This window comes from Pectinophora gossypiella, chromosome 15 (assembly GCF_024362695.1).
Source record: "Pectinophora gossypiella chromosome 15, ilPecGoss1.1, whole genome shotgun sequence".
NCBI classification, from domain to species: domain Eukaryota; kingdom Metazoa; phylum Arthropoda; class Insecta; order Lepidoptera; family Gelechiidae; genus Pectinophora; species Pectinophora gossypiella.
Window position 1 is genome coordinate 10,892,262 of NC_065418.1, and position 27,876 is coordinate 10,920,137.

Here is a 27,876-nt window from a genome sequence, read left to right on the forward strand (position 1 = left end):
CGGTACTGAGAGACAAATGATAGAAGCTTGGGAAAGTGCGATTTCTTATTGCCAGGTGGTTCAACCCTAATTTTGGCAGCCGTAAACAAGTACGCATTCACAATAAATACCATTCATGTATAATATGTTACTATAGTATAAATACTTTACATAAACTATTACCTATTTTTTTTATAACTAGATACACAAAACTGACTTAAGTTAGTGACTGATTAATGATAACAGACAAGATGACAGTTACTGTGCAGATTAAATTAAATTATAAATTCTTGCATTATCTTGACAATGACTACTTCCTTCGAATCCGCCGGAAGCCCGTGTTGCTTTAGTCCACTTCCGGTCAGTAAAGTTGGCTTTCGACACGAATTATACTAATTTAACACTACCTATCATAATATTATGCTTAAAACAATAAATATTAATTGAGTCTGGTAAACAAAATAGATTTTAATTTTATTTAAATAAAAATCTGGCTAGACAACATAAAGTAAAATAAAAAGCTTTTTTTTTTCTTTTTTCATTTACCAGACGCTAAATAAGATTTATCCATTGGTTTTTTAAACTTGTGACTATCCCGACCCGTCCGTAGTCTGTACAGCAGTTGTTGTAGAATTAGGTGTGGCTACACTGAAGGAGGTGATGAAAACATTGGTGATTGTGATGAGGAAGACGCCCAAGACAGTCATGTTGTTAATCTTGTCTGCTTTGCAGATGTCCTTTTCGTCCTTGACATTGTAGCGGCTGTTCATTATTAGGCCTATGCCCACGCCGATCTGGAAAGGAGAAGATTTAGTTTTAACATAACCACACCCCGGAAATCCTAGTATGGCTTTGTAATAGACTACTCTGGGCGCCATCACACTTGCGTCAGACAGAGTACTGCTGGCGGAAGGCAAGAGGGAAACCATTGCCCTATTTTTCCCTAAAAAGTTGCATGGAAAATGCTGCACCGACAAGAGCGTGGCTCTTAATTGATGATGATAATGACAACCCGGAAAACGGGTCCGTGTAAAACGATCATTTCATACAAAAATCCTCATTTTACACAGACATTGCACATTGACGTTATATTTTTTATTTCCTATTTGTTATACAAGGTCTATGCCTTACCTGTAGAATTATACTAAGAGAAATGAAGGTAAGACTGGAGTAGTAGTATGGATGCGACGCTGAAGACTCGAGTACGTATCGCAGCTGGTTGGCGTTGGCTGAGAGTAGCGCCAGGTCCATCATCCCTTGAGCCAAGTTCTTCTTCTGCTGGTACGTGTTCACGTCGGGGATTGACTGCAAGGAAAATTCCAGGTAAAGAACAAACATGTACTTATTCCTAGGTAGTACAGTCATGAGGACATGTACTTACTTTAGAACCCTGTCGCACTATCATATTTGATATTTAATGAGACTTACGGTTTAATTTGTCAAAAAAGTTAATGTGACATGGTTTCTAAGTCAACATATTAGTACTCGTGACCGTACAGTATTGTTAAATAGATCCGTAGAACTCCAAGCATCAGTAGAAACAAGTACATGAAATAGTGCCAAAAATACACATAGAGGAAAGTTTTTCGCAGCAAAAATAGTTCAAAAAGGTAAAGGAATCATTTCAGTTCAGAAAATGTGATTCGCGCCATTTTGTTTTAAAATTTTATTTTGTAGGTATTTTATGAGTACCGTTTTTATGTTTAGTATAAATACAATATAATTTTTAACTAGGTACCTAAATGATACAAAATAATTGTTTATTATTGCTTATTTGAGTGAGATTGAGTTTACACTGGCGATCAGACTGTGTGGCTACGGGCATTCCTAGAAGCTTAGATAGGTATCAATAAATCATCATTACCCCAATCATCGGTGATTGCGGTCGATCGTCGAAGTGTGCCCGTGACGATATGCCATTTGTGCCATCTGAAAAATGAGAATAATTACTTAATTAATAATTAATTAATTCTGCATACCACGGGCATGGGTAGGGAGCATACTCCACCACGCTACTCCATTATTATAAGTAGTACAACACCCAGACCTTATAAGACAGACAGTTTTCCTATTTTAAACCCGACCGCGCGGGAATCGAACCCGGGTCCTCTGATTTGGTGGTTGATGTCTTAGCAATTGCACCATAGAAGTGCATGCGTGGTTATAATGATGTATTCAACAAATAATTTACGACTAATAGGTAAGTAATTAATCAGTATAATCTTATGTAGGTATGTTCATTTATTATGTAAGCGAGTCTTTCTTATCTTTTCTAAGAAGTAAAACAATTGTTCTGACATTTTCTTTTGATAAAGTCTCTGTAACTGCGCTCATTGATATGGTCAGCCATTTCGAAAACGCATTAAAAATACTAAAGTTACTGGAACAGTTAATGAAATCTAAATTTAAAATTCTTAAGTTCAAAATTCGAATCTAAATTTAAACAATAGGCTTCTTCTTCTTCTATCGTGTGGATTATGAGGTGGAGTACCAATCTCATCAACCCTGGTAGGTACTATTGAGCCGCCAAATTCCCCTGACGTGGATCATGTAACGACTTACTTACATCGCACGGATTATCTTTCTTTCGGACAACAGGTGATAAGCCTGTGATGTCCAAACCAAATTAGGGCCCACAAAGTTATTTAACACAACAATAGGCATTTCATAACCTATTGTGTTTAAAATGAAATCAAAATCGTTCAGTTTCATTACACAGGTCTTATCCAGATTCTATTATACCTCTATGGTTCGGACCGCTCATTATGGCGTTTTGAGCAATTAATGAATAGGAATGACAGTGATAGTCTGAATAAAAAACCCATTATGACGTCGTCTTATAGAGAAAACCAAGAAAAATCACATTATGATATGTTATTTCTTAAACATAACTTCCATTTCTTTCAATTAATAAAATGAGATTAAGTACACTTACGTGGGCTGTAACTAGAAAAAAACATTCGAAGTGAAGTCTTTTCCGTGATTTTTACTTGAGGTAACGACAAGCAACATAATTACCATATCCGATCCAAATATCAAGCAACAATTAATATTTTGTACGCTTCTGCCATTAGATTATATTTTTAAATATTAATTATGTATCCGACCAATGAGAAAACAAGTAATTATCACGTTAAAAATGTATCGCCATCTATATTGTTTTTAGGTAACTTGCCTGGAGGGTCCCTCATTGTTAGTTTGGGGGTATAACTCACAGATTATTATAGTCCAAGAGATATAACATGATTAGAATGACAACAGACAGAGATATAGTGCGAAAGAGATGAGAGATGCGTCTTATTTATTTTGCCAAAAACGAAGGAAATAACCCGTGCTTCATGCAGCCAATACCGTAAATAGAATCATGAAATCAATGAGCATGCTTTTAAAACGTGTTGATAGAATGAGGATTTCAAAAACTAATTATTAAAAGCAAACTCCAGAGGGAAGCCTTTACAAAAATATCTTTATTTTAAACTTTAGGCATAGAATAAGAATTAATACTCTTTTAGGCCCACATAGTGTGCATGTGTGTATAGTGTGTTCGATAATGTAGGTTTTTGTTTTATAAGGTCAACGCACTCAGAGGTCGCATCAGCAGGAACTTTCCGGGGGCGGGAATTTTTAGAGGTAACGTTCTATAATTGTGGATTTGCTGCAAACTGCGGGGGCAATGAGGAGTGCTGAGGGCTCTCATCCGGTAAACTTCAAATTTGTATGTGAGTAAGTAAGGTACTATGTACCCGTTCACGCAAACCCGTCCTGTAGGGCTAACATGCCCAACGTGATAAAATTTTGTCACGGTCATTTTATCGATTCTGACGATATAATTATGTCGTTTTGTCGATAGATGCTAATATGTGAACCCAAATAAGTCATATCGTTCTGTTAAAATATGAATAAAATCACGTTTCACGCATGTTAGGCAAAGAACAAACTATTGAATCGATCGATAATTTTATCCCAATGCGTATGTTAGCTTTACTGGTGTGGTTTCACACAAACTGCCGATTGTCGCTTACGGCGCCGGCGGGTCTGAAGTGCGTCCGAACCGTTTCCGGTATCGCCTTTGAGTGCAGAGACCTTTGAATCCTCATCCCACCACCAAATTGCGAGTGTGTATATTACAGTACAAGTGCCAACCGAAAGTAGGGTAGTCTAGTTCGTCCACATGCTGCCACCATTTACCGTCCTCGGTGGTGGCGCCGTCGCCAACCAGCTCCTTCTCTGGGTCATCCGGGTTGCCTGAAAAAGATAAAAAAAATATTAACTTCTTAGGAAAAAAATAAAACCTAAATTATAGACACAAATCATCGAATAAAACAAGAGTTTAATTTAATTTTAAATTTGAATTTGGAACATTAAGAATTCAAAACTTTATAATAACTACGCAATACCATCCACTGTAAAACAATATTTCTTTTTATTCCTAATACTCGGATTTAATAATTTCACTTTTTTGCGTTTCGGAGGTATGTGACCTAACCTGTATTGGGCTGGATTTCCCTTCGCGGGTTAGAAGGTCAGACAGGCAGTCGCTTCCGTAAAAAACCTGTCAAATCTACAAGTTAGGTAAGCGGACCCCGTGAAAAACGGGATAACGCAGGAGATGATGAATTAACACGAAACTCGATGAACACGTACAATAAAGTACGTCCATTTGCTACTTTAACGTAGTTATTAATTAAACAAAACTTGATGGCTTGGAGAAACGTTAAAAGCTAAACGCGTTAAGTAAATAAATAAGTATTGATGAAATGTGATTTTTACGGTTGCAAAAAATTACGTTATTTATTTTAACTACTTACCTATCTTTTCAACCTTTAAATCCTTGTTATGGATTTATTCGCTCAGTCGTATATGGTCTTATAAGCAACATTAATAAACAAGTTATTCAATGTTCTACCTTACCACAAAATATCGGAACGCAAATGTTTCAGGTCAACCATGATAAGATAGCCCATTTATAAAATGTTTATTTGTATATCATTTTGGACAGGATGTGGCTTGCGTAGGTTGATAATTTAGGTGAAACTACATACACCTAAATTCACGTCTGTAACCGCTAATTTACAAAGCGGCTGCTTGTCCAACCTTCCAACCCGCGAAGGGAAAACCAGCCCAATACAGGTTAGGTCACATACCCCCGAAAATACATTTCTTGGGAATGTAGGTTTCCTTTACCGCTGAGCACGTGATAATAATTTATGATCCAAACATGAATTCGAAAACAAATTGGACAATCATCGGTTTAGACCTGTGTTGGATTCGAAGCTGCGAGCGACCTCAAAGGGGCAAGCGTTTTACCAACTGGGCTACCACGGCTCCGTATTAATTATCGGAGCGAATTACTGTACCTGACTTGACGTTTTTATGACATTAACTACTTGGCCGGACCACGACCAAATGGGGATATCCCTGACTTCACCGCAACTTACAACTTACAGACCCATGGAAAAGCCTTACCTCCATGGATTCCATCAGGCTTCTTCTCTGGGTCCAGGAGTCCGTCATCGATGCCGGATATCAGGGTCTTGTTGTCACCCGCCTTCTCGTCTCCTTCCAAGTCGTCACTCTCTGGACCTATGACCAAATAAAAAAAACAGCCTGTATAAGCAGTGATGTGCCTTTCTCGGGAATGTTTCCACTCTCGGCTCCCCACCAGCGTCTGATCTAGGTTTACCTCACCCCCCCCCCCCCCCCTCGAACATAGTTTAGACTTGAATCATATGGTATCAGACGTCACGTCACACACAGAACCGCATGTACGATAATCTCTCTTCTCTTCTTCTTCTTTTTTCTTTCTTCCTTTCTATATTGTCAATGTGTAGAGTCTGTGTAAAACGAGGTAGTTTGTATGAAGTGTCCGGGGTGTGGCTCAGCTAAGACTATACTCTCCCCTCTCCTACTTTTGCTATGCCCACGAAGGTCCATTCGATTTACGATTTCACCTTTGTTTATAATGACACTTGAATATTTTTGACGCGACTTATTGTATATTTGCTGCAAATGGCATTACTACTTGGCCGTACAAATGGGGACACTGAGGGCTCTCACCCGGTGACGAAGAGATCTTAGTACACAAGTAGCTAAACATTCGGACGTATTTATTATGTAGTCATAGATGGTCATAGAATGACGAAACAAAACAATTTGTGATGCGAAGTCACGGTGTATTGCTGTCAACGAATAGTAATTTAATGAAATTCTTCCATTCATTCTTGCCCTCGTTTCGTAACAATGATATCGAATTCTAGGATTTCATACGTGTAGAAATCTTTTGTTTTGACAAGCCAACCATGACTTTTAGGTATTGAGTTAATTATTACATAAAATGTCTTGACGCTACTTTCAGGTAGATTGGTAGAATCGAAAAAAACGTAGCACGAGTCATACCACTTAAGCAGACCGCGATTGGCTATTACCAATAGGGCAGATCGGGAAAATGCCCGATGGGGCGAACGCTGGCTGCTGGCTCGTGCGTCTATTGACTATTCCGCGTCATCACTTCAGAAAATCTGAAGCTGAACGCTCTCACCAGCGATGGTAGGATCCACAAGGGGCCGCCTGGTTTATTACCACCCTCCCACTTAGAGGGCATAAACAGTTCCAAGGAGGGTGGTTTTTGGGTGTCATGACCTGGGGACAGGTTGGGCCATGGGTGTCTGCAACTACACCAGGTCTGAAGATGCGCGAGGATGCGTAGGATAGTAGATATGGTGAAGGACTTACCAGCAAGTGGTGGCTTTTGTGGTTCTTTATCAGGTTCCAGAAGAGGCTGTGTAGGGACTGTCTCCACCTCGTCCACGCCTGACTTGTCGTTGAACTGAAATAATAGAAATCGGTAAAATAGGAAACAAGGAATGCGATTATCATTTTATCATTTATCTTTGACCCAGACACCTAGCATGTACCTTGGCTACGCTTTCTGGCCAGCTACTAGGTTATTGGCTAGTTTGCCTTTAGGGTTCAAGGGTAGGATGGCAGCCCTTTCTGTATAACACCCCTCTTGTTTGTTCGATTTTCAAAAATTTATTTGAGGTTCAAAATAAGTATTAGGCACCACGTAATCTAGTGCTTCCAGAACCTTATCCTTGTTCAAACTTCCAAGATTACACAGAGATAAAAAAACAATAATCTTCTGTTTCGGACAAATAATCTTCTGTTTGGTTACCTAATTTGTAGTTTTTGAAAAATTGGGATAAAAAATAAAAACTACAAGATGACGTAAAAGTTATGACGGTCAAGCCGTTCGACGTTGATATTACAACTTTATTGCCGATGCACATTGTCATTGCAATTCCTGATAAATTGCCTTGGGTTCAGGCCTAGCAAGGTCGACATTTCAGTGACTAATTATTTCCTGTTAAAAGAGGACGTTCTGTGGACGATGTGGTTGTGAGTTATCCCGTTTTGGCTGCTGGGTATATGTAGATACCAGGATGGTGTTAAAGTATAGTTGTATTGATCGACCATTTTTGTAAAGTACACTCTAGGACTAGGTACCTAAACGATCTGAGGTTGTGAGTAGGGAATGCAATCCCGACTCGAGATCGCAAATTCTAGATCCCGCGGGATTGGAAATATCAATCCCGCGAAATCCCGACATTTTCGGGATCTCAAAAGACAAAACATGGTCGACACATATGTATGCAGAAGTGTCATCGTCGTGTTTATTTTCATTCAGGGGGTTAAAAAGTCGGGAAGGAGTTAAAAAGGCCGTATTGAAGCTATTCATCAAAAATTGCAATTTGCAACCTGATATTTTGTAAGTGCGCAATGTCAACAAATGTCGAATAGCAATATTGCTTTCTTAGATGAATTGCTCCAATAAGGCCTTTTAACTCCTAAGATGTGAAATGATGTGAAATCCCAATGGTGGAATTTAGTTACTTGGGGGCCGGGATGGAAAATGTGCCACATGCTTGTGGTCTCAAAAGACAAAAGACGGTCGACACGCATGTAGAAGTATTATTATGTTCGTTACTATTATTCATATGTTGGTCAGAAGCAAATTACCTTGAATAATTAATTCAATTAAAGTCTGTTTAAAAATACTGTAATGTCATTCTAAAATATTTACCTAGGTCAGGATCGCGGGATTTCCCAAAGTGAGTCATACTTTTTGAAATATTCCAGATTTATAGGTACCCACTCGACCCACAAACACAGCCTTGTCCTGTGGTTGATAGACAGCAAGTCATTGTACATATATACATACATTTTCACACTTATTTCCCACCGGGGTAAGCAGAGACTATAGAATTCCATTTGCTTCGTTCCTGACACACTTCTCTTGCTTCCTCCACATTCTTCATTGTGTCAATTGAAATTTTAATTTAATAGGTAATGTTGACAAAAGCCGAAGCCAAAGCTAACAATGATAAATGGCATTTGACATTGCTATAAAACATATCTGCTAATGAGTGAGAAGTTTCTTTTTGTGATCACATTAAAGCCATCCATCAAGAAATGAATTGGAGAGTTTCTTGTACAGTTGTACCGTGTCGTTTCCTCAGCCTGGTGTGGATAATGGAATGGATAATGATGAACCTCGTAGGCCGTAAAATATATCACGTGGTTTCCAAGATTTGTGAATTTGTGTGCAATAAAGTGTTTTATTATTATTGTATGTCTTTTTCATATCTCGGGCCTATGGAGGCCCGGACTTTTGGAAGGCGTGCGTGGGGCCGAAGCCAACACGTAGAGGCCCCTTAAGACAGTTTAATCTAAATGTGGTGTGACTCCAACCGGCGATTATCCCTGTATGCACTATGGGAGTGCACCCAAAGACAATCCCCGGTTCGTGTAGGACTATTGCAAATTATGGGAACAAAGGGAACTGGGCTATTGGGTTGGGGGTTAGTGGACCGGGATATTGGAGCTATGGGGGACTATGGCGCCTGCTCGACCAATGTTGGTAAACATGGATAAATGAGCAGGCGGTGACTCGCCACTCACTGGATGGGCCACCTATCTAGCCGACGCGACTGGACGGCAAGGCAGCAACATGGTTGTGAGCAGCTCAGGGTGTCGAGAGGTGTACCCCGCTTTCTGCGAGGCGGCGGTTTACCCGCCTCACCAACTCGCGACTTATGCATCTTTCACTTCCACCCTGCGAGCGTATAGCTCTAACGCCCCGCTCTTATTATTATTATTATTATTATTTGTGCGCGGTTAATAAATATAGACTCACTCCCTATTACCTACATGGGAGTTAAACATAGCTGACGAGGAGGGTTAAAAAGGCAACATCGAAGCAATTCATCTAAAAATTTTAATACTTTTTTTTTACCATTTCACATGCGCAAATGTCAAATTGCAAATTTGCTTTTTAGATGAATTGTTTCGATACAATACAATACAATACAAATACACTTTATTGCACCAAAATAAAAAGAAATAATTACAAAAAGTCTCTTAATTAAGTACATGGCAAATGGCGACCTTATCGCTTAAAGCGGTTTCGATGTGACCTTTTTAATCCCCTGTACGGTCACGAGCATTAATATGTATACACTTTGGTACCATGTCACATTCACTTTTTTGACAAATTGAACTGTAAGTCTCACTAATGTCAAATATGTAAGTGCGACAGAGTCCTAAAGTGGGTACATTATATTGCTCATGACTGTACACCTCTGCGTACCCCCTCGTGGATACATAATTAAAAAGGACCATGGAGGTGCATGAGGGTGTTATTAACCGAACACATTATCCTGAAACCACGTGATTAAGGATCCAAACATGAATTTAGGTTAGAGCCCGAGCCGAGACTCGAACCCGTGACACTATGATGTAGGTCACGCGTTCTCCGAACAGGACTATCTCGGATTTTAAAAAATAAATAACATCCAAACCACATTGTTTAACTTTTACAAATACAAAAACTCTTTATTGCTCTTGAATCATATTAAAAATACATTACGTATTATAATTAGATAGGTAGTACAACAGGCGGCCTTATTGCTAGGGCAGCAATCTCTTCCGGGCAACCTTTAGGTAACTATTGTATCTGTTAATCTGGGCAGGAGGATATAACAGTCGTTAAAAGTACTTTTTTAATTTACTCGGTATTCAGTCACATCTGGTTAACATCAGAGCAGTTCAAGAGCATGTGTATGTGGTGTATGGTAATGCATCTTTGTTATTATTTATTACACAATGTATTTCTAGGTAACGATAGTGTAAGTAGGTAGGTACATTAAAACTCTTCAACCGCGAGCACGGAATTCTGTTTGCGATTTGATGTAAGAAAACTCACTTAGAGGAAGTGTAGATTTTTCAGGTTATTTTTTTTACGTGACTTTGTTAAAACTCTTTGTTGTAATCTACAATAAGAACACCAATGTTTTTAAGTATATTGACTTATGTATGTACTTTTCCCAACTAGCACACAAGCGCTATAACAAGCTGTAAGTACATATTTTTTCAAAACGGCTTTAGCTCCATTAGTAAGTAATAGAGAGGTTCTATATCCGGATATAATAAAGCTCTTGTAGTGTCAAAAACAAATTATACACAATTTATACAGCTCATAGCGCTACAATGTAGTCGAAATAGCCGGAGATTCGAGTTATAATGGTTGTTATAGAGCTGTTTAAAAGCGATGTTTAGCACCATAAGACCTTTAAGTCAACGCTGTATAGCTGTATATTATTCTTCATCGCTTTAAAACCGTAATATAATAGATTTAACGTGGCGGATTTAAAAAATATGTGCATTGTATTAGCAAAAACTGTCACTACGAAATATACGTATTAACCAGTACGACCTATATTTTCTCTGCTATAACAAATGCAATAAAAAAAAAAAAAAAAAGTGACTTATTGTAGATTTGCCTCAAATATTTAATACTTGACAAGAGTTCCGGTTCTGTGTGCAACAAGCAATAAGTAGGGATACCTTATGTTTAAAAGCACTTTAAAAGCCAAATTACCAATATAATTAAGGATGTCAAGTGTTACAAAAATATATAGTGTGTTAGTGACATCGTAACGAATACTCAAAAATTCATGATTTTATTTTACTTTATTTTTAATTATTTTCAATTCTGTATTGATATCAACTCAGAATCATGGTCTGAATCATCCCCCTTAGTATTCGTTACGATGTCACTAACACCCGGCATTTAAACCTAATAGTAGGTAAGTATGTCAATTGTCAATGAGGAACAATCATACCACCTTCGAGGTCAAGGTTAAGCAATCAGACTCATTTTGTGGTCATCAGTGTTGTCTTAACCTACATGCTTTGGTGGAATAATATTTACTTAATTAAATAATTGTTTGGTGGTTCGTTCTGATAATTTGTTCTTCTACTTCTATCGTGTGGGTTTTGAGGTGATTATCAACTCCATCAACCCTGGTGCCAGGATTACTATGGAGCCGCTAAAGGCCCCTGATATGGCTCATGTAACTGAGACCAACAGCTTAACGTGTCTTCCGAAGCACGGATCATCTTACTTTCGGACAATCAGGTGATCATCCTGTAATGCCCTAACCAAACCAGGGATCACAAAGTGATTTTTGTGATACGTCCCCACCGGGATTTGAACCCGGGACTCCCGGATCGTAAACCCAACGCTCAAATCACTGGACAATGGAGGCCGATAATTTGTTTATAGGTAATTAAGCAAATACTTAGTTTGCATACCAAACGTTGAATCGCTTGCGTGGTGGTCACTATCGTCACCCAAAAGTGAAAACCACGCAAGCGGCTTTTTAAAATTTAGTGTTAGGTGCAATGCAATTAATACTTAAGTTAATAATTTTCATACGTACTTAGTTATAATTTCAAATTAAGTACGTAATTATTGCAACTAAACGGTCAAAGGAATGGAATTTACTTGGTCTGCATGTGGTCATAGAGACAGGAAGAACTGTGATTCATTCGGTCAATGTATACGTATAGAATCTACTCAGTCAATATAATATTATAGCTCGGTAGTACATCTCCGGGTCAATGAGTATGTTAACTTTACTACGTAAATAGAATAATGGCTAATGTAAATGAATTCTTAGATGTTTTAACTCCAGATTATGGTTCACTTTATAAGTCATGAACTTCCTTCTCCGCATCAACAGTGGCTGTAAGTTGTCTTTGATTTCGTGTAGCTCTGTACACTCCATTACGGATTACGGGCCGAGTTTATGTATGTATATATGACTTCCTAGTGTTATCCCATTTGCACGGAGTCTGCTTACCTCGATTTGGGGCAGGTAGGTAAAGGTGTAAAGTATTACAGTCATGAGCAATATAATGTACCCACTTTAGGACTCTGTCGCACTAACATATTTGACATTTAGTGAGACTTACAGTTCAATTTGTCCAAAAATTTAATGTGACATGGTATCAAAGTGTATACATATTAATTCTCGTTACCGTACATCCATTCTTCGCCTGCTATGCAATATTAGTGACCATTTAGATGGCGATTGTTGTCAATGTTTTTACTAGACACATTTTTAACATTTGTATATTCATTTAGTAACAGCCTCCGTGGTCTAGTGGTAAGAGCGTTAGGCTCACGATCTGGAGGTCCGGGTTCGATTCCCGATGGGGACATTGTCGAAATCACTTTGTGAGACTGTCCTTTGTTTGGACTTTTCAGGCTTGAATCACCTGATTGTCCGAAAAAGTAAGTTGATTCCGTGCTTCGGAGGGCACGTTAAGCCGTTGGTCCCGGCTATTAGCCGTAAAAACACCTCCACCAACCCGCAGTGGAGCAGCGTGGTGGAGTATGCTCCATACCCCCTCCGGTTGATTGAGAGGAGGCCTGTGCCCAGCAGTGGGACGTATATAGGCTATTTATGTTTATGTATGTATAAGGAAACTTATGTTATCTCATGTAAAACTTTGTTACGCTGACGTAGGTATTCTGTCTAAAAGTAGCGTAATAAAACGCAATGGCTTCTAAGTAAATATTTCGTAACCTGGTCCAGCATAGAAGCGCAACCTTGATTACTGTGTTACCTTGAAATGCTCGTAGTTTGAAACATGGATCTAATAGATCAATGGTTGAAAATGATACACTACAATAGAGCTGTCAGTACTTACACGCTTTTGTACACATTACGTATTTATGCTAAACAGTTGAGTCGACGTGTTGGCTGTAGCCAGCGGTCAACGACCTGCACCATTGAAATATTATAATCGCAGAACGATAACTTTTCACATCTTTTGTGACGATAGCTAGTTATTTCGTTAGAAAGTAACAGGTAGATCATCATTCACCTGGTATCGTTCGAATTACTTATTGGATTTTTAAGTAATTTACCTATGTACCTAAATGGACGTAAGTTGTCCAAATTGGAGATGTCCTTAGAAAAGGTTTACGGTCTGAATGAAACGATTGATGAATGTGGAGGAAGCAGAAGAAGTGTGTCAGGATCGAAGCAAGTGAAATGAAATCACTTTGTGATCCCTAGTTTGGTTAGGACATTTCAGGCGGATCACCTGATTGTCCGAAAGTAAGATGATCCGTGCTTCGGAAGGCACGTTAAGCCGTTGGTCCCGGTTACTACTTACTGATATAAGTAGGTATGTAGTCGTTACACGAGTCATGTCAGGGGCCTTTGGCGGATCAATAATAACCCTGACACCGTTGGTGAGGTTGGTATTCCACCTCACAACCCACACGTAAGAAGAAGAAGCAAATGGATTCCATAGTCTCTGCTTACCCTGCTGGGAAATAGGCTTGAGTTTATGTATGTATGTATATTTAACTATGGACTTAATCAGCATAAGACTATGGCTCACGTGACGTCTTTCCCAGCGTGCCCTGATACCTATAAGCGGGAGAAGCGATAAATAAAGCCGAAAATGCTGTCTGGGTGGCAAAATACTGAACTGAAAAAATCTGAATGCCATCGAAACGACGAGAAGAAAGATCAGCATAATTAAAGAGCCACACTCTTGTCGGTGTAGCATTCTGCGTTGTTGTCTACTACAGGTAAATAGGTAGGTAACACCGTGGGCAGTCGAAAATAATGACGAATCATTGTCAAGGTTACATTACGTACTTACCTAAATAACTTAGAATAGTTCAGCAATAGCGAACGCAACTTGGAAACAATAGATGTATAATCAAAACCCGATACGCGATAATAGGCACTGTTCTGGAAATGGCGAAAAATTATTTTCTTAGATTTTAGATTCTATCTAGTTAACTTTTATAGGTATATATCAGTGTTTGATCTGTTTCCTCTACAACTTCTGTCTTGATATAATAAATAACCCGGACACCAGGTTGATGAGGCTAGTATTCCACCTCACAACCCACACGATAAGAATTGAATAACTATAATAGTTACATAAACATTAACAGCATTAAATACGTCCCACTGGTGGAGACCAGCTATTCCCAGTCGCCACCGTATGGATTGTCCCCAGGTGGCAACCGGGAATAAAATTTGCACCAATTCCCAGTTGCTGCCTGGCGGCCGACTTGGAAGGGGGCAATAGGTTCCCAGTCACCGCCAGGTAGAAACTGGGAATTGGTGCAAATTTTATTCTCGATTGCCACCTGGGGGCAATCCATACGGTGGCGACTGGGAATTACTGGTGGGGATAGGCCTCCTCTCAATCAACCAGAGGGGGTATGGAGCATAGCTACTTCACCACGCTTCAGTGCAAGTTGGTGGAGGTGCTTGGACTAAGAGCCCAGAATCATCATCTACTTTTTCGGAAAATCAGGTCAACCTGCAATGTCCTCGCCAAAAAATGGATAGTCTCACAAAGTGATTTCGACAACCTAAACTATTATCCTATAATCATCATCAGTCTCTCTACCGTAATCTATAATAATATACATATAACCTGAAGATTTGACAGGTCCAAGAAGCGACTGCCTATCTGACCTTCCAACCCAAAGGGAAAGCCAGCCCAATTACAGGTTACATACCTCTGAATCGAAAACACATTTCTCGGTTATCTGGGTTAATAAGTATACTAATACCTACTCCAAAACTCTCTTCACCCATAAATCACTCATCAATCATCATTCAATCAATCATTCTTCGATCGTTCTTCTTCATTTAGGTTATACCCTTGTATAAAGATCTGAAGTTGCGTGCCCATTAGAAATGCGTATTGCATATAAACGTAGAGATTTCTCTGGCCATGTGTGATACACAGCATCGAGAAAGTAGCGAATATCTGTCGAGAAACCAACTGAAACGACCACCTGATCATGAAATTGTAAGGTGCAGACGTGCAGTAATGATTGGCTATTGGCGAAATTGTTATATACAGGGTGTTAGTGACATTGTAATGAAAACTGAGCAATGATTCAGACCATGATTCTGAGTTGATATCAAGTGGAATTTTCCGACGCAAAAGTATGCAACTGAAAATTATTTTACAAAACACAATAACAAACATGAATTTTCCGACGGGAATTTTCACTTGATATCAACTCATAATCATGGTCCGAATCACCCCCCTCAGTATTCGTTACGATGTCACTAATACCCATACGTACTTGCATCTACATCATTTATACGCAAAAGACAAAGATAAAAGATGCTTATGTCTGTTATACATGAACTGAGAAGGGTAAACGAAGGCAACTCTGTACAGTCATGAGCAATATCAAGTACCCACTTTGAACCCTCTCGCACTATCATATTATTGGACATTTAATGAGACTTACGGTATAATTTGTCAAAAAAGTTAATGTGACTTGGTTTCAAAGTGTATACATATTAGTATGTCTTTGCGGTGGCACAGCGGTAAACGCGCTCGGTCTGCGATTGTTGAAGTTAAGCAACTTTCGCAAAGGCCGGTCATAGGATGGGTGACCACAAAAAAAAATTCATCTCGTACTCCTCCGTGCTTCGGAAGGCACGTTAATAACCATCAATCCCGGCCCGATCTCCCTATCCATCCATAGGGAAGGCCCGTGCCCCAGCAGTGGGGACGTTAATGGGCTGATGATGATGACATATTAGTAGTACTCGTGACCGTAAAGCGCCATTTCTATTTTGTTTGGGAAACCTAGTCTAGAAAGGCCCTCATTAGGATTTTTGCCCTCTATTCCTATCACCAATCTTGTGGCATTGCCCACCTCATTGAATTAGATTACAGTCATGATTTTATGAACTAGGTATATATATGTTGTATGTGAAGATTGGCAACACTATCTGTCATTGTCATTACATTTGATTAGATTGGAGGTTATCTAAATAAAAGAGGTCTGACTACCTATGTGATTACAATTATCTTTTATTTAAACATAACATGGCGCTGCGTAATGTATTTTAAGATAAATTCAGGAAGTATTGATGAGAGGACAACTAATATTTATCAGTGTTTTTCGAAATAAAAAGAAGCCATGGCGGAATCGAGGTTGTCAGGAATTCCGGGCTTAAAACCCCCAGAACCGCTACATAAACTGACTGCGGAGGAATATAAAAAGTTTAAAAACAGATTTGAAGTATATAGAATTGCCGCGGGTGCGAATAATATGGAGAGTGAAGTGCAAGTTGCACTTTTACTTCATGTGATGGGACCTCAATGCCAGGATATTTTTCAAACCTTTGAGTTTCCTAAGGATGAGGCAAAAAACTATGTAGCGGTAGTGAAAAAGTTTGATGAACATTTTATCCCACTAAAAAATGAAAGTGTATCATCCCATGTGTTTTTTACTAGAGACCAACGGAGAGGGGAGACATTTGATGATTATGTTACTGAGTTGAGAAAATTAGCTAAGGAATGTGAATTTGGGACCCTTAATGATAGAATGATTAGAGACAGGATAGTGACAGGAATTGGGGATAGCAGATTACAAGATCGTCTTTTGAGAGAATCGGATTTAACATTGACAAAAGCTATAAATATATGTAAAGCAGCAGAGTTGGCAACAGAGAGAATCAGAGAAATAGAGGAAAAAGGTGAAAGAGTGGACAGGATACAAAGAACTACTACAAGCAGAGATACAAAGACTACAAATACAGAAGAAAACAGTGGACCTAGCACAAGTACAGGACAAAATAGGACATTCTTCAATAGACCAAAAATTATGTGTCAGAATTGTGGCTATAATCACCAAATAAGAAACTGCCCAGCATATGGAAAACAGTGTTTGAAGTGTAAGAAGATGGGACATTTTGCTAGAATGTGCAAGTCAGGATTCAGTCGTAATAATATTCGTCTAGTGAACAGAGAAGAGTGGGAAGACAGGCTACAAAGAAGTTGTGAAGAAGAGGAGGAAACTGTTCTAAATTCTGTATTTATAAATCATATTTCAGGCAGCAAGGACTGGTCTCAACCAGTAAAATTCATTGATGTGGAAAAAGAAATTAATTTTAAACTAGACACTGGGGCACAATGCAATGTATTACCAAAACATTTATGCCATATTCTAGGTATCAATAGATTTGAAAAAAGTAAAATGAAACTCTCAACATATAGTGGAGAATCAATTAAAACAGCTGGACAAGTTACTTTACAATGTCAAATAGGGCAAACTACAAAGTTTATAAATTTTCAAATATGCGAGGGTAATTTTGTTCCTATTTTGGGGTTAAGTACTTTAGAAAATTTTAATTTGGTGCAAAGAGTATATGTAAGTGTAGTTAACACTGTTGAGAGTCTGACAACTCAATACAAAGAAGTTTTTGAAGGATTAGGAAAAATTAAAAATCAAAAATATAAAATAACTTTGAAAGATGACTGGAAAGGTAAAGTGGAACCAAGTAGACATGTACCATTCAAATTGTTACAGAAACTGAAAATTGAATTGAGTAATTTAGAAAAATCGGGAGTAATAAGTAAAATTGATAAACCCACAGATTTTGTGAGCAGTTTAGTGATTGTAATGAAGCCGGATGCCACTATTAGAGTGTGTTTAGATCCTCAGTATCTTAATTCGCAAATAAAACGTGAACAGATTCAAATTCCTACTTTACAGGAGTTGACATCTAGATTGCATGGTAGTAAAATGTTTACCACACTTGATGCAAGTAAAGCATTCTTTATGTTACCATTAGATGATGAATCTAAAGAACTGACCACATTCAATACACCTTTTGGCCGTTATCATTATAATAGATTGCCGTTTGGTTTGTCGTCCAGTCCAGAAGTGTTTCATAGAATTTACTCAGATGTTTTCAAAGACATAAAGGGTGTAGAAACTTATATTGATGACATTCTTATTCATTCTGAAACTGAGCAGGAACATAAAGAGATTTTAGAGAAAGTTTTGCAGAGAGCACAAGAAGCAGGTATAAAGTTTAACAAAAATAAATGCAATTTCATGAAGAGTGAGGTTAGGTTTCTAGGACACATGTTAACAGAAAAAGGTATAAAACTAGATGAAAACAGAGTTAAAGCTATATTAGACATGAAAGAACCTGAAACACAAAAGGAACTTCTAAGATTTTTGGGTATGATAAATTATATCTCAAGATTTATTCCAAATTTCTCAGAATTGTCAGCTCCTTTAAGAGAATTAACTAAAAAAGATATTCCTTTTGTGTGGGCGAGTAGGCAAAAACAAGCTTATGATTTAATAAAGAGAAAGATTAGTGAACCTCCTGTATTAGCATATTTCTGTTTAGATAAAAAAATCACACTTAGTGTTGATGCATCTAAAAATGGTCTGGGTGCTGTTATATTGCAAAATGGGCAGCCTGTTGCATATGGTTCTAGGGCTATGACTGGCACGGAAAAGTTATATAGTCAAATTGAGAAAGAAAGTCTAGCTATATTGTATGGATGTACTAAATTTCATCAGTACCTGTATGGTCATGTATTCACAGTTGAAACTGATCATAAACCGCTGGTTTCAATTTTTGCCAAACCATTGAACAAGAGTCCAACTAGGTTGCAGAGAATTAGACTTGCATTACAACCTTATACATTTGAAATAAAATACAAGCCGGGCAAAGAGTTATTAGTTGCAGATCATCTCAGTAGATCTTACCTTGATGATGATTCTAAGTCTTATAACATAGACATTGAAGCTCATGTAGCTATGATTATAAATGGGTACAACATTACAGACCAGAAGTTACAAGAATTAATAGAAGAAACGTCTAAAGATAGAGAATTAATTTCAGTAATCAAATATGTGAGAGAAGGTTGGCCAGAAAATAAAGACAGGGTCAGTAGTGAAGCAAAGATTTTCTATAATTATAGGGATGAGCTAGGAGAATGTCAGGGTTTGTTAATGAAAGGAAATCAAATCGTTATACCACAAAAGAAAAGGAAGGAAGTACTGGAAAAGGTTCATTATGCTCATTTAGGGACAGAAAAGTGTAAACAATTGGCCAGGAAAACCTTATTTTGGCCTAACATGTCTAAAGAAATTGAGGATTTAGTAACTAACTGTGATGCATGTAAATCTTTTCAGAACCAAAATAGGAAAGAGCCAATGATTGAAAAGGAGATTCCATATAAAGCATGGCAAATTCTGTCAACTGATATATTTTTTTTGTACCGAGTACCTCACATTATCACAGTAGATGCATACAGTAAGTTTGTTGAGATCAAAAAGTTAGATAACTTGTCAGCAGGTTGTGTTATTGATAATCTGAAAGAAATATTTTCAGTACATGGTATTCCAAATATATTGTATTCAGATTCAGGTACACAGTATACTTGTCAGGATTTCAAAAATTTCAGTGCTGGTTGGAACTTTGAACATAAGATAGTTAGTCCAAAACATCACCAAGGCAATGGGTTAGCAGAGCGCTATATACAGACAGTTAAAAGGACATTAAAGAAGCTAATTTATGACCAAAAAGATATCTATTTAGGGCTGTTAATTTACAGAAACACTCCCATTTTGGGAAATGGTAAAACCCCCACAGAGTTACTGTTTAACAGGAATGTAAGAACTATTATTCCAAGTTTTACTTACAACAATAGTAGTGCCACTATAAATGAAGAGAAAATGTATAGACAAGAGTTAGAAAAAAGGCAGAAAAATCAAAAAATATATTATGATCAGGGATCTAGGAAATTATCAGATTTGGAAAAGGGGGATGTAGTGAAGATACAGGATGAGACAAATAAAAAACCACTTTCTAGTGGAATAATAATAGGAAATGGAGTAGGACCTAGATCGTATCAGATAAAGACAGAAAATGGAAATATTATTACAAGAAATAGGAAAATGATCATTAAAGGTGGGAAGTTCAAGGAAAGAGTGTTGGTATATGATGATTTAACGGACAGAAATCAAAAAATCGAGGAGGATGTGTTAAATAGGTCTGAAAGAGTAGAAGATAATTTGAATTTAGAAGGCTCTCAAATGGTGCAAGAAAATAGAGATTTAGTAGGGCAGACTAGGTCTGGTCGATTGATTAAGAAACCTAGTTATCTAAACGATTACTATTTAAATTAACATTTACATTTATTATTGCAAACTACTGGTTGATTGATTAAGAAACCTAGTTATCTAAACGATTACTATTTAAATTAACATTTACATTTATTATTGTAAACTACTGGTCGATTGATTAAGAAACCTAGTTATCTAAACGATTACTATTTAAATTAAGTAAGTTGTTCTTTTGTTTAATGACAAGTTATCAGAAAATGTTAGGAGGAAGGATGTTGTATGTGAAGATTGGCAACACTATCTGTCATTGTCATTACATTTGATTAGATTGGAGGTTATCTAAATAAAAGAGGTCTGACTACCTATGTGATTACAATTATCTTTTATTTAAACATAACAATATAATAGCAAGTGAACGACAAAATATTATTGTATTTGTGCCGTACATAATGGAATCTACTTAGGTAAGTATCACTTATTATTGTTTCGTGACGTAAGTCTAGGTACCTATGTCACGCACGGGGCAGATTTAGCTCGTAAACGAAGTAAGGTACCTATTTAATAATTTATATCAAGTATCTGGGCATTTCTACGGGAAGGGCCGATTGAGTGATTCCAGTGAAAAAAGTACCTGTAGCATCTAATTACGTACTTGGAAAAAATACTCACGTATTTATAGGACTCTTGGCTTGGTGGAGAGTAATTTAGAAGACCGTAAAGTTTTATAAAAGCGTCAAAAAAAAATCCTGAAGTTTGAAAACGGGCAGAATTTGGCTTAAAATGCCATTCCAGAATTGACTCGTTATTGCTACATAACTTTTAAAATACTAGTTTCCAGAACATAATTCCAACGTTCACAGAACAAGGGATAGTTAATAAAGCTAAATACGTAATTGTGTTTATTGTGAACTCTTTAGTTTTAGCACAATAACATATTTTAATTTTGAAGCCAGCATGTGTCTCAATTCGGTGAAATTAAGTTTTGTCAACTTACATCACTAACTACGCGCAGTACTATCATCACTACCCGGTTCCCGTGGAGAGCCAGGTGCGCCCGAGTGCCCAAGATGTGTGGATGGGCGGACTGCTGCATAGAGGAGGGTTTTTCGAAGGGTCGAAATCGTTCGTTATTTTTGGGGTAGTGTCAATTCTAAAATCGGTGGTTGATATTAATTTTGTTTATTAAATATTTAATAATATATGTGCTAAATTAATTAAGTATTTAGGTGATATCTGACTGTATGTTTTGTATTAATTGATTTAATTGATAACTTTACTAGATAATTGATGAAATGTGATATTTTCTCAATTCGATGGGTCTCAATTCCCTGGAAAATGGGGCATCGAATTGAGAATTACTTGCACCGAATTGAGATTTGATATTGTTTACATAACAAATGGCATCACGCCTGTTACCCCGAAGGAGTAGGTTAGGGAGAGGGTTAGGTTATTATTATTCTGAGAACATTATTAGTATTAGATGTAATAATTCAATCAAAATTTAGAGCGAATAAAGCAGTTGGCCAGAACGTATTTGCCGGAGGGATGGCTCCAGTGGAAAGTCATTCCTCACACGAGACAAGACCTCTTAGGCCCAAACTTGTACCCGCTTGTTCTGAACAAAATTAGATTCGCTCTCCCGACAGTCGAGCTTGCAAGAGCATTTTGCTCATAATGTACATCCCTCCCGGAGAAGACCTACCGGAGAAGGCCTAGCTTTAGAAATTAAAATACTGGGATGGCCCTTTTGTGTAGGTCTCATAATTGGCCCACCTTCAATCAGTTCAAGGATCAAAGGATCAGCTGTTCTAAATGAGCTGATAGTGGTTTCACTCGCTGAATTAAAACCACTGTTTTTAAGCCGTAAGGATGCGTCTCTAAGGAGCTAGCAGATACTTAGCGAAGATATAGACGATCTATCTACAGTTCGGTCCTCATCATCGAAGTCAAAGAAATTGTCCAGGGTCGATAAATTAGAACAGAACTTTAGTGAGATGAAGGACATGCTTTCCAACATCTTAAAGAGGCTCGATAATACTTCAGACGATGAATGTCGTTCGCACGAAGGATGTCTTGAGGAGGATACAACGAAATCCAACGAAATACCTGGAAAGCTCCGGATCTATTACCTGAAGAAGATGTAAGTAGAAGATTTTGATTTCGCTTCCATGACTAAGGAACAAGATCCTTGAGGGAATCAAGTGCTTGAGGTTGGGTGAACTAGCATAAAAGCAGATTCGTTATTCGTCTTTCACACCTTTTGAGTTAACCCTTGCTTAAAGAAGTTTAACTCGTCAAACACCACACGATGGGGTGGGGATGGGGTGCTCATGTCAACGAGTCTCTAATCAGCGGAGTTTGGGAGAAGAGCCAAACCTTGTGGCATATAAATCGCAGAGCTGTATGCAGTATATCGAGCATTTCAGATGACGTTACCCCAACTACGAGAACGACGAGTCATTATTCAGTCCGACAACAAAACGGTTGTGTCCTATGTAAGGAATCAGGGAGGAACAAGTTCCAGTCTCTTAACAGACCTAGTAGCAAAACTTCTGGAACTTGCTCAAAGGAACAGAATAGAAATTTTTGCTTATTACATTCTGGGTGTTTTTAACGAGATTGCCGACAGCCTCTCGCGGCAGAAATCTCTAGCGGACTGGCATCTGTCGGATCGAGTGACGAACTTTCTATTCAAAAAGTGGGGAATTCTTCAGATAGACCTTTTCGCAACTTCTCATTCGAAAGTAGTTCCAATTTATGTGGGAGATGCGAGAGGCAAAGGTGCTATTTTCATAGATACATTCAGCAAAACATGGGACTTCGACCTAGCTTGGGTATTTCCTCCACCAACGCTGATACCTCTACTAGACGAACGCAAGGGAGATTAACGCTTAGAACTACGCATGTCAAAGGGAAGTGAGGAAGGTGTAATCTCACATGGTCAAGCCTAGGCAAGACATGAAATATATCATTGTCTACCCTTCGTGGGGAAAAGTTTCCTATTTTTTACGATATTCATTTGTTTGTCTTTCGTCATCTTAATACACCTTTCATACACATATCCGTCCTCACGCAATCCAATCCACACCTTTTTCGGTCGTCTCCTACCCCCTATGTCCATGCACATTCATACTCACCATATATCATCTAATATGACTTCCATTCCTCTTCATCAGATGTCCATACCACATCATTATTGGTCATTCATTGCATTATTTCTATAATAACTGACAGCATTTCTAAATTCGCTGGCTTATTTCTCAATTCCGTGATTCATTTTCTCAATTCGCTGAGCCGCTTCTCAATTCGGTGTTTCATTTTCTCAATTCGGTGGTTGCCCAATTCGGTGATTAACTTTTCTCATAAACCACTTCACCAAATCTGGTCCCAATTGCATCATTAGATTCAAGATGAAATATAGTTCAATATTTGTTATTAAAATATTCATAAAAGCCTAATTTCAATTTCGGCACCGAATTGAGAAAAAATAGACCCTTCCGTAGAAATGCCCATCTACTTATTTATATATCATATTTGCATATCGTCGCTTTTAGAGGAACAAAATGTATTAATCGCCTTTTTGAATAATCTTTCGGATGTGTTTTAGTTAAGAAAAACTCGCAATACTTAGATAAGCTAGTCTCATCCAGGTAAAAAATTGATGCATCACATACATAAACAGCCTATATACGTCCCACTGCTGGGCACAGGCCTCCCTTCAATCAACCGGAGGGGGTATGGAGCATGCTCCACCACGCTGCTCCAATGCGGGTTGGTGCAAAACCCGGATTGCAATTTGAAAGAAATGGAGGCTTTGTTGAAGAAAATCAAATCATAATGTGTGTATATTAGGTCGTCTTGTGCACTATAACCTGCAGGGTAAAAAATCAAGTATCGACTATGATGCAAGGAGATCCTTATCATAGAAAAGCTTAAAATCTTAGTATGATTGGCTATTTATATAAAAAATACATTTGTATGCAGTATTAAAAAAAGTAATGGTAAAATTGCAGTCTATCACATTAATATATACATAGCCGGTAAATTGGCTATGGAATTTGAAAAGCAGTAGTACTAAAACGTAGTTATCTGTTTGCCAGGAGTAGTAGTGAAAGAGAGTAGGTACGATCCGGCGACAGCGGTTCTCATACAAAATGCGCGATAGCGCCTTTCCATCGTCCTTCTTCTATTCCGTGGTTGCGTGGCTCCACCCCAATCTCTATTCTCTCGAAGATATAAGACTTATTATTACACTTATTATACTTAAATTTATTGTTTATATTTTTATTGTACTTATTATTATTTTTTGTCTTTATATTACTAAGTATAATTGTTCTTGTAATTTCATAAGATTTGTACGCGTATGTAGGTACCTATGTCTATCTGTAGTATTATACACTGCATGTCTCCTTATCACGTAGGTCAGCTGGAAGAAATCTCTTTTTTTTAGAGATAAGCTTACCTGTACTGTCTGATTTCTTTGTGTGTTTCTTTCTGTGTTCTATTGTGTACAAATAAATAAGAGTGAGTTATGACTACCTGACTGTCTACAATTATTACCATCAGCAGTAACTTGTTGACGTTTCAAAAATGTCTGTTTTTAGTTTTTAAGGTTGTCTGGAAGAGATCACCCAGCGATAAGGCCGCCTTTGTCCAACTTAGAATAAGTTTTTCTTGTAAATGTCTTGTGTGCAATAACGTGCGATAAAGTAACACTGCGGTGTCTACTGACTGGTTGGTTTATCAAGGAAGTATACACTACACACTCATAGTGTAGGTACGGAATATTTATTGCTGTCTTCAGAGGTCACTGACTTAATGATGACCTTATCTTGATATTATACCTATTACTATATGGTATATGTATAAGAACAATAATAATAAAAACGTTTATTTCGGACATACATCTACACTTTCTTACACAATTAAAAAAATAAAATGAATTCTAAATATAATTGTACATGGGTGCCTCAGTCCACCGAAAAAAGGGAAGGGTTCAGTATTTGGCCAGAGGGCAACACTAATCTTCAATCCACGCTCATTACTGGGTTGATGAGGGTGGTAATCCACCTCACAACCCACACGATAGAAGAAGACTCATTATTAGCACCTATACTATCCGACTTTATCATAAGAGCTTTTATATGTAAATTAAATATCACGATGAGAAAGTAAAAAGTTCATACATAACATTATCTAACTTAACACAAATTCCTCTGTGGTCCAGTAGTTGGGCGTTGAGCTAACGACCCAGAGATCCCGGGTTCGAATCCCGATGAGAACATTATTATATCACAAAAAAAAACTGTGTGATCGGTAGTTTTGTTAGGACGTTGCAAGCTGATCACCCACTGTTCGAAAGTATGATGATCCTTAAGTGCTTCTTCTTAAGTTCTTAAGTGAATAATATTCTTCTATCGTGTGGATTGTGAGGTGAATTAGCAACCCTGGTTTCAGGGTTATTACTGAGCCGCAATAGGCCCCTGACATGACTCATGTAACGACTACGTACTTACATCAGTAAGTAATAACCGGGACCAACGGCTTTTTACTTTTTGCACAATCAGGTGATCACCCTGTAATGTCCTAACCAAACTAAGGATCACAAAGTGATTTTTGTGATTTGTCCCCACTGGGATTCGAACCCGGGACCTCCGGATCGTAAGCACAACGCTCAACCACTGGACCACGGAGACCGAGTAAATAGTATAATGTAGTTACATGAGCCATGTCAGGGAGCTTTGGCGGCTCAATAGTAACCCTGACACCAGGGTTGATGAGGTCTGACAATGATCTAGACAACCCACACAAGAGAAGAGAATAAGAACATAAAATAGGTACTTACTTATAATAGGCTAGTTTCCAACTATTTAGTCAAATCAGTTACTTTTTACTGAACCTCAAAAGATGAAATTACTATGTGTATGAAATGCAACCTGTGACGTCATAGAAAAACTTTTTCTGACACCTTTAGATCTGGTCTTTATTTAGTAATCAGAATTTCATAATTTTTCTTTCACTTAGGAAACTACCTCTTATTTTTTGACGTGAATTATTGTAGATTTGCCTCAGACGGCATTAACTACTTGGCTGGACAACTGGAGAGCGCTGAAGGCTCTCACTCTTTACAACGTTTAAGACAACAGGCCTGAGGGTGCCCAGTTGGGCGCGAACCTCAGCTCAGGGCGTCGTCTGAGAGGAAAAATATTTGAAAGAATTAATCGACCCTCGAAATCGTCGACCACGCCGGCGGGGTCGGTATCGGGGTCCTTATGAAACTACCCAATTGTTTTCAATAGTTAGGTTATCTTATAAAATAGGTAACCTCACTTAAAACCTGCGGTAAGAGCTCGAAGGTGGTTCCTAACTCATAGGAAGGAATATGAAGCGTAGGGACCTACTCCATTACACAGCTACCACAGAATAGAGAAATAAGCAATATTATAATTCAAACGACTAGTCATATACTTATTAAGTAGGCAGGTAGGTGCCTAGCTTTATTTTTTGCATAATATCTTTTTTTGTTCGAAGACTCCCACAGAGTTACGTAGATGACAGAACTCAAAGTGGATAAATATTGTGTAAATGCTTCATCACCAGTCTCCAAATAAATATGGAGGAATCTTAGGTATTTAAAAAAAGTTGATTATTTTTTTTGTCAAAATTCAAATAGGTACTTATAATAATTGATGTACTTACAAATTAAAAGTTATGATAATGATTATAACAGATAGGATCTATCTAAGTACCCATTCTAAGGAAGTACTTATTCTATGTACTTTAGTATCTATTTATTCAGTGATTCAAAAAGCTGTACAAGTAACTCACCGTTTCTATGCTATGATTCTTCTCATTCGCAATCATGTGTACGTCAGGCCCAGTAGGTTTTGCATGATTTGGACTTCCAATCATCTCTACATCGTTCAAATCTACGGGCTTTGACCCCTGATTGGCTACAGGCTCCATTGTAAATATTTATTATAGAAGTTGCACTTAAAAAAACCTAATAAAAGTATATTTTTCACTTCCGGTAACAAAAAAAGTTTTTGTAACTTTAGTAGAGTTTATTTTAAAAAGTTTTCACAGCTTTATTTTTATTTTAAACTCAGGTGTTTAAAAAAGAACGCACACCGATCGATAAATAATTTAAAAAACTTTTTAAAAAAGGCGGACTGTGCGTGTATGTCCAGTCGTGTTCGCGACAATACTGAACTCAACAAATCAACATTATGCCCACACAGTGGTTAATGAGTTGATCTCTAAAAATATCTCCTATAACCCGAATAAAGCTGATAGGTGACTCATTGCACGTAACTGACTTCGTTCAAGGCAGTCGCTAATCATGTCTTTTAACTTCTTTAAACACCTCAGTGACTTTTTCAACTTCCCAGAAAGAAATTATAGGAAATTGTGAAATATGTGAATTATTTTAAGAGTATTTTTAAGAAATTGTGTTGAAATTCTCTACTTTCGATTATTCTGTAGGCAGGTATCTACTTTCGATATTTTGTGTCATCTAATAGATAAGTCATACTTAGACCGTACCCTATCATGAGGAGCTTTTTAGACAGAGTACCTACCTAACCACCATTAAACATACCTTGTCC

At 37.8% G+C, this 27,876-nt stretch overlaps 2 protein-coding genes across 3 annotated transcripts; one reads left to right on the forward strand and one right to left on the reverse strand.

Moving 5' to 3' along the window:
- Window positions 1–255: 255 nt before the first annotated feature.
- LOC126373348 (ninjurin-A-like) lies at window positions 256–27,464 on the reverse strand. Of its 2 annotated transcripts, none has more exons than XM_050019490.1 (7): window positions 27,098–27,464; window positions 6,712–6,805; window positions 5,446–5,562; window positions 4,168–4,224; window positions 1,844–1,908; window positions 1,111–1,284; window positions 256–773 (listed from the first exon to the last, which is right to left on the reverse strand). In XM_050019490.1, the coding sequence occupies exons 1-7, from the start codon at window positions 27,233–27,235 to the stop codon at window positions 570–572; spliced, it is 849 nt and encodes a 282-aa protein (XP_049875447.1). In that variant the 5' UTR covers window positions 27,236–27,464; the 3' UTR covers window positions 256–569. The 2 variants fall into 2 exon arrangements, with proteins under 2 accessions (XP_049875447.1, XP_049875446.1); XM_050019489.1 differs by having other exon boundaries at window positions 4,123–4,224.
- Window positions 16,143–20,502, forward strand: LOC126373274 (uncharacterized protein K02A2.6-like). The gene is made up of 2 exons (XM_050019352.1): window positions 16,143–20,300; window positions 20,379–20,502. The coding sequence occupies exons 1-2, from the start codon at window positions 16,316–16,318 to the stop codon at window positions 20,408–20,410; spliced, it is 4,017 nt and encodes a 1,338-aa protein (XP_049875309.1). The 5' UTR covers window positions 16,143–16,315; the 3' UTR covers window positions 20,411–20,502.
- Window positions 27,465–27,876: the final 412 nt, after the last annotated feature.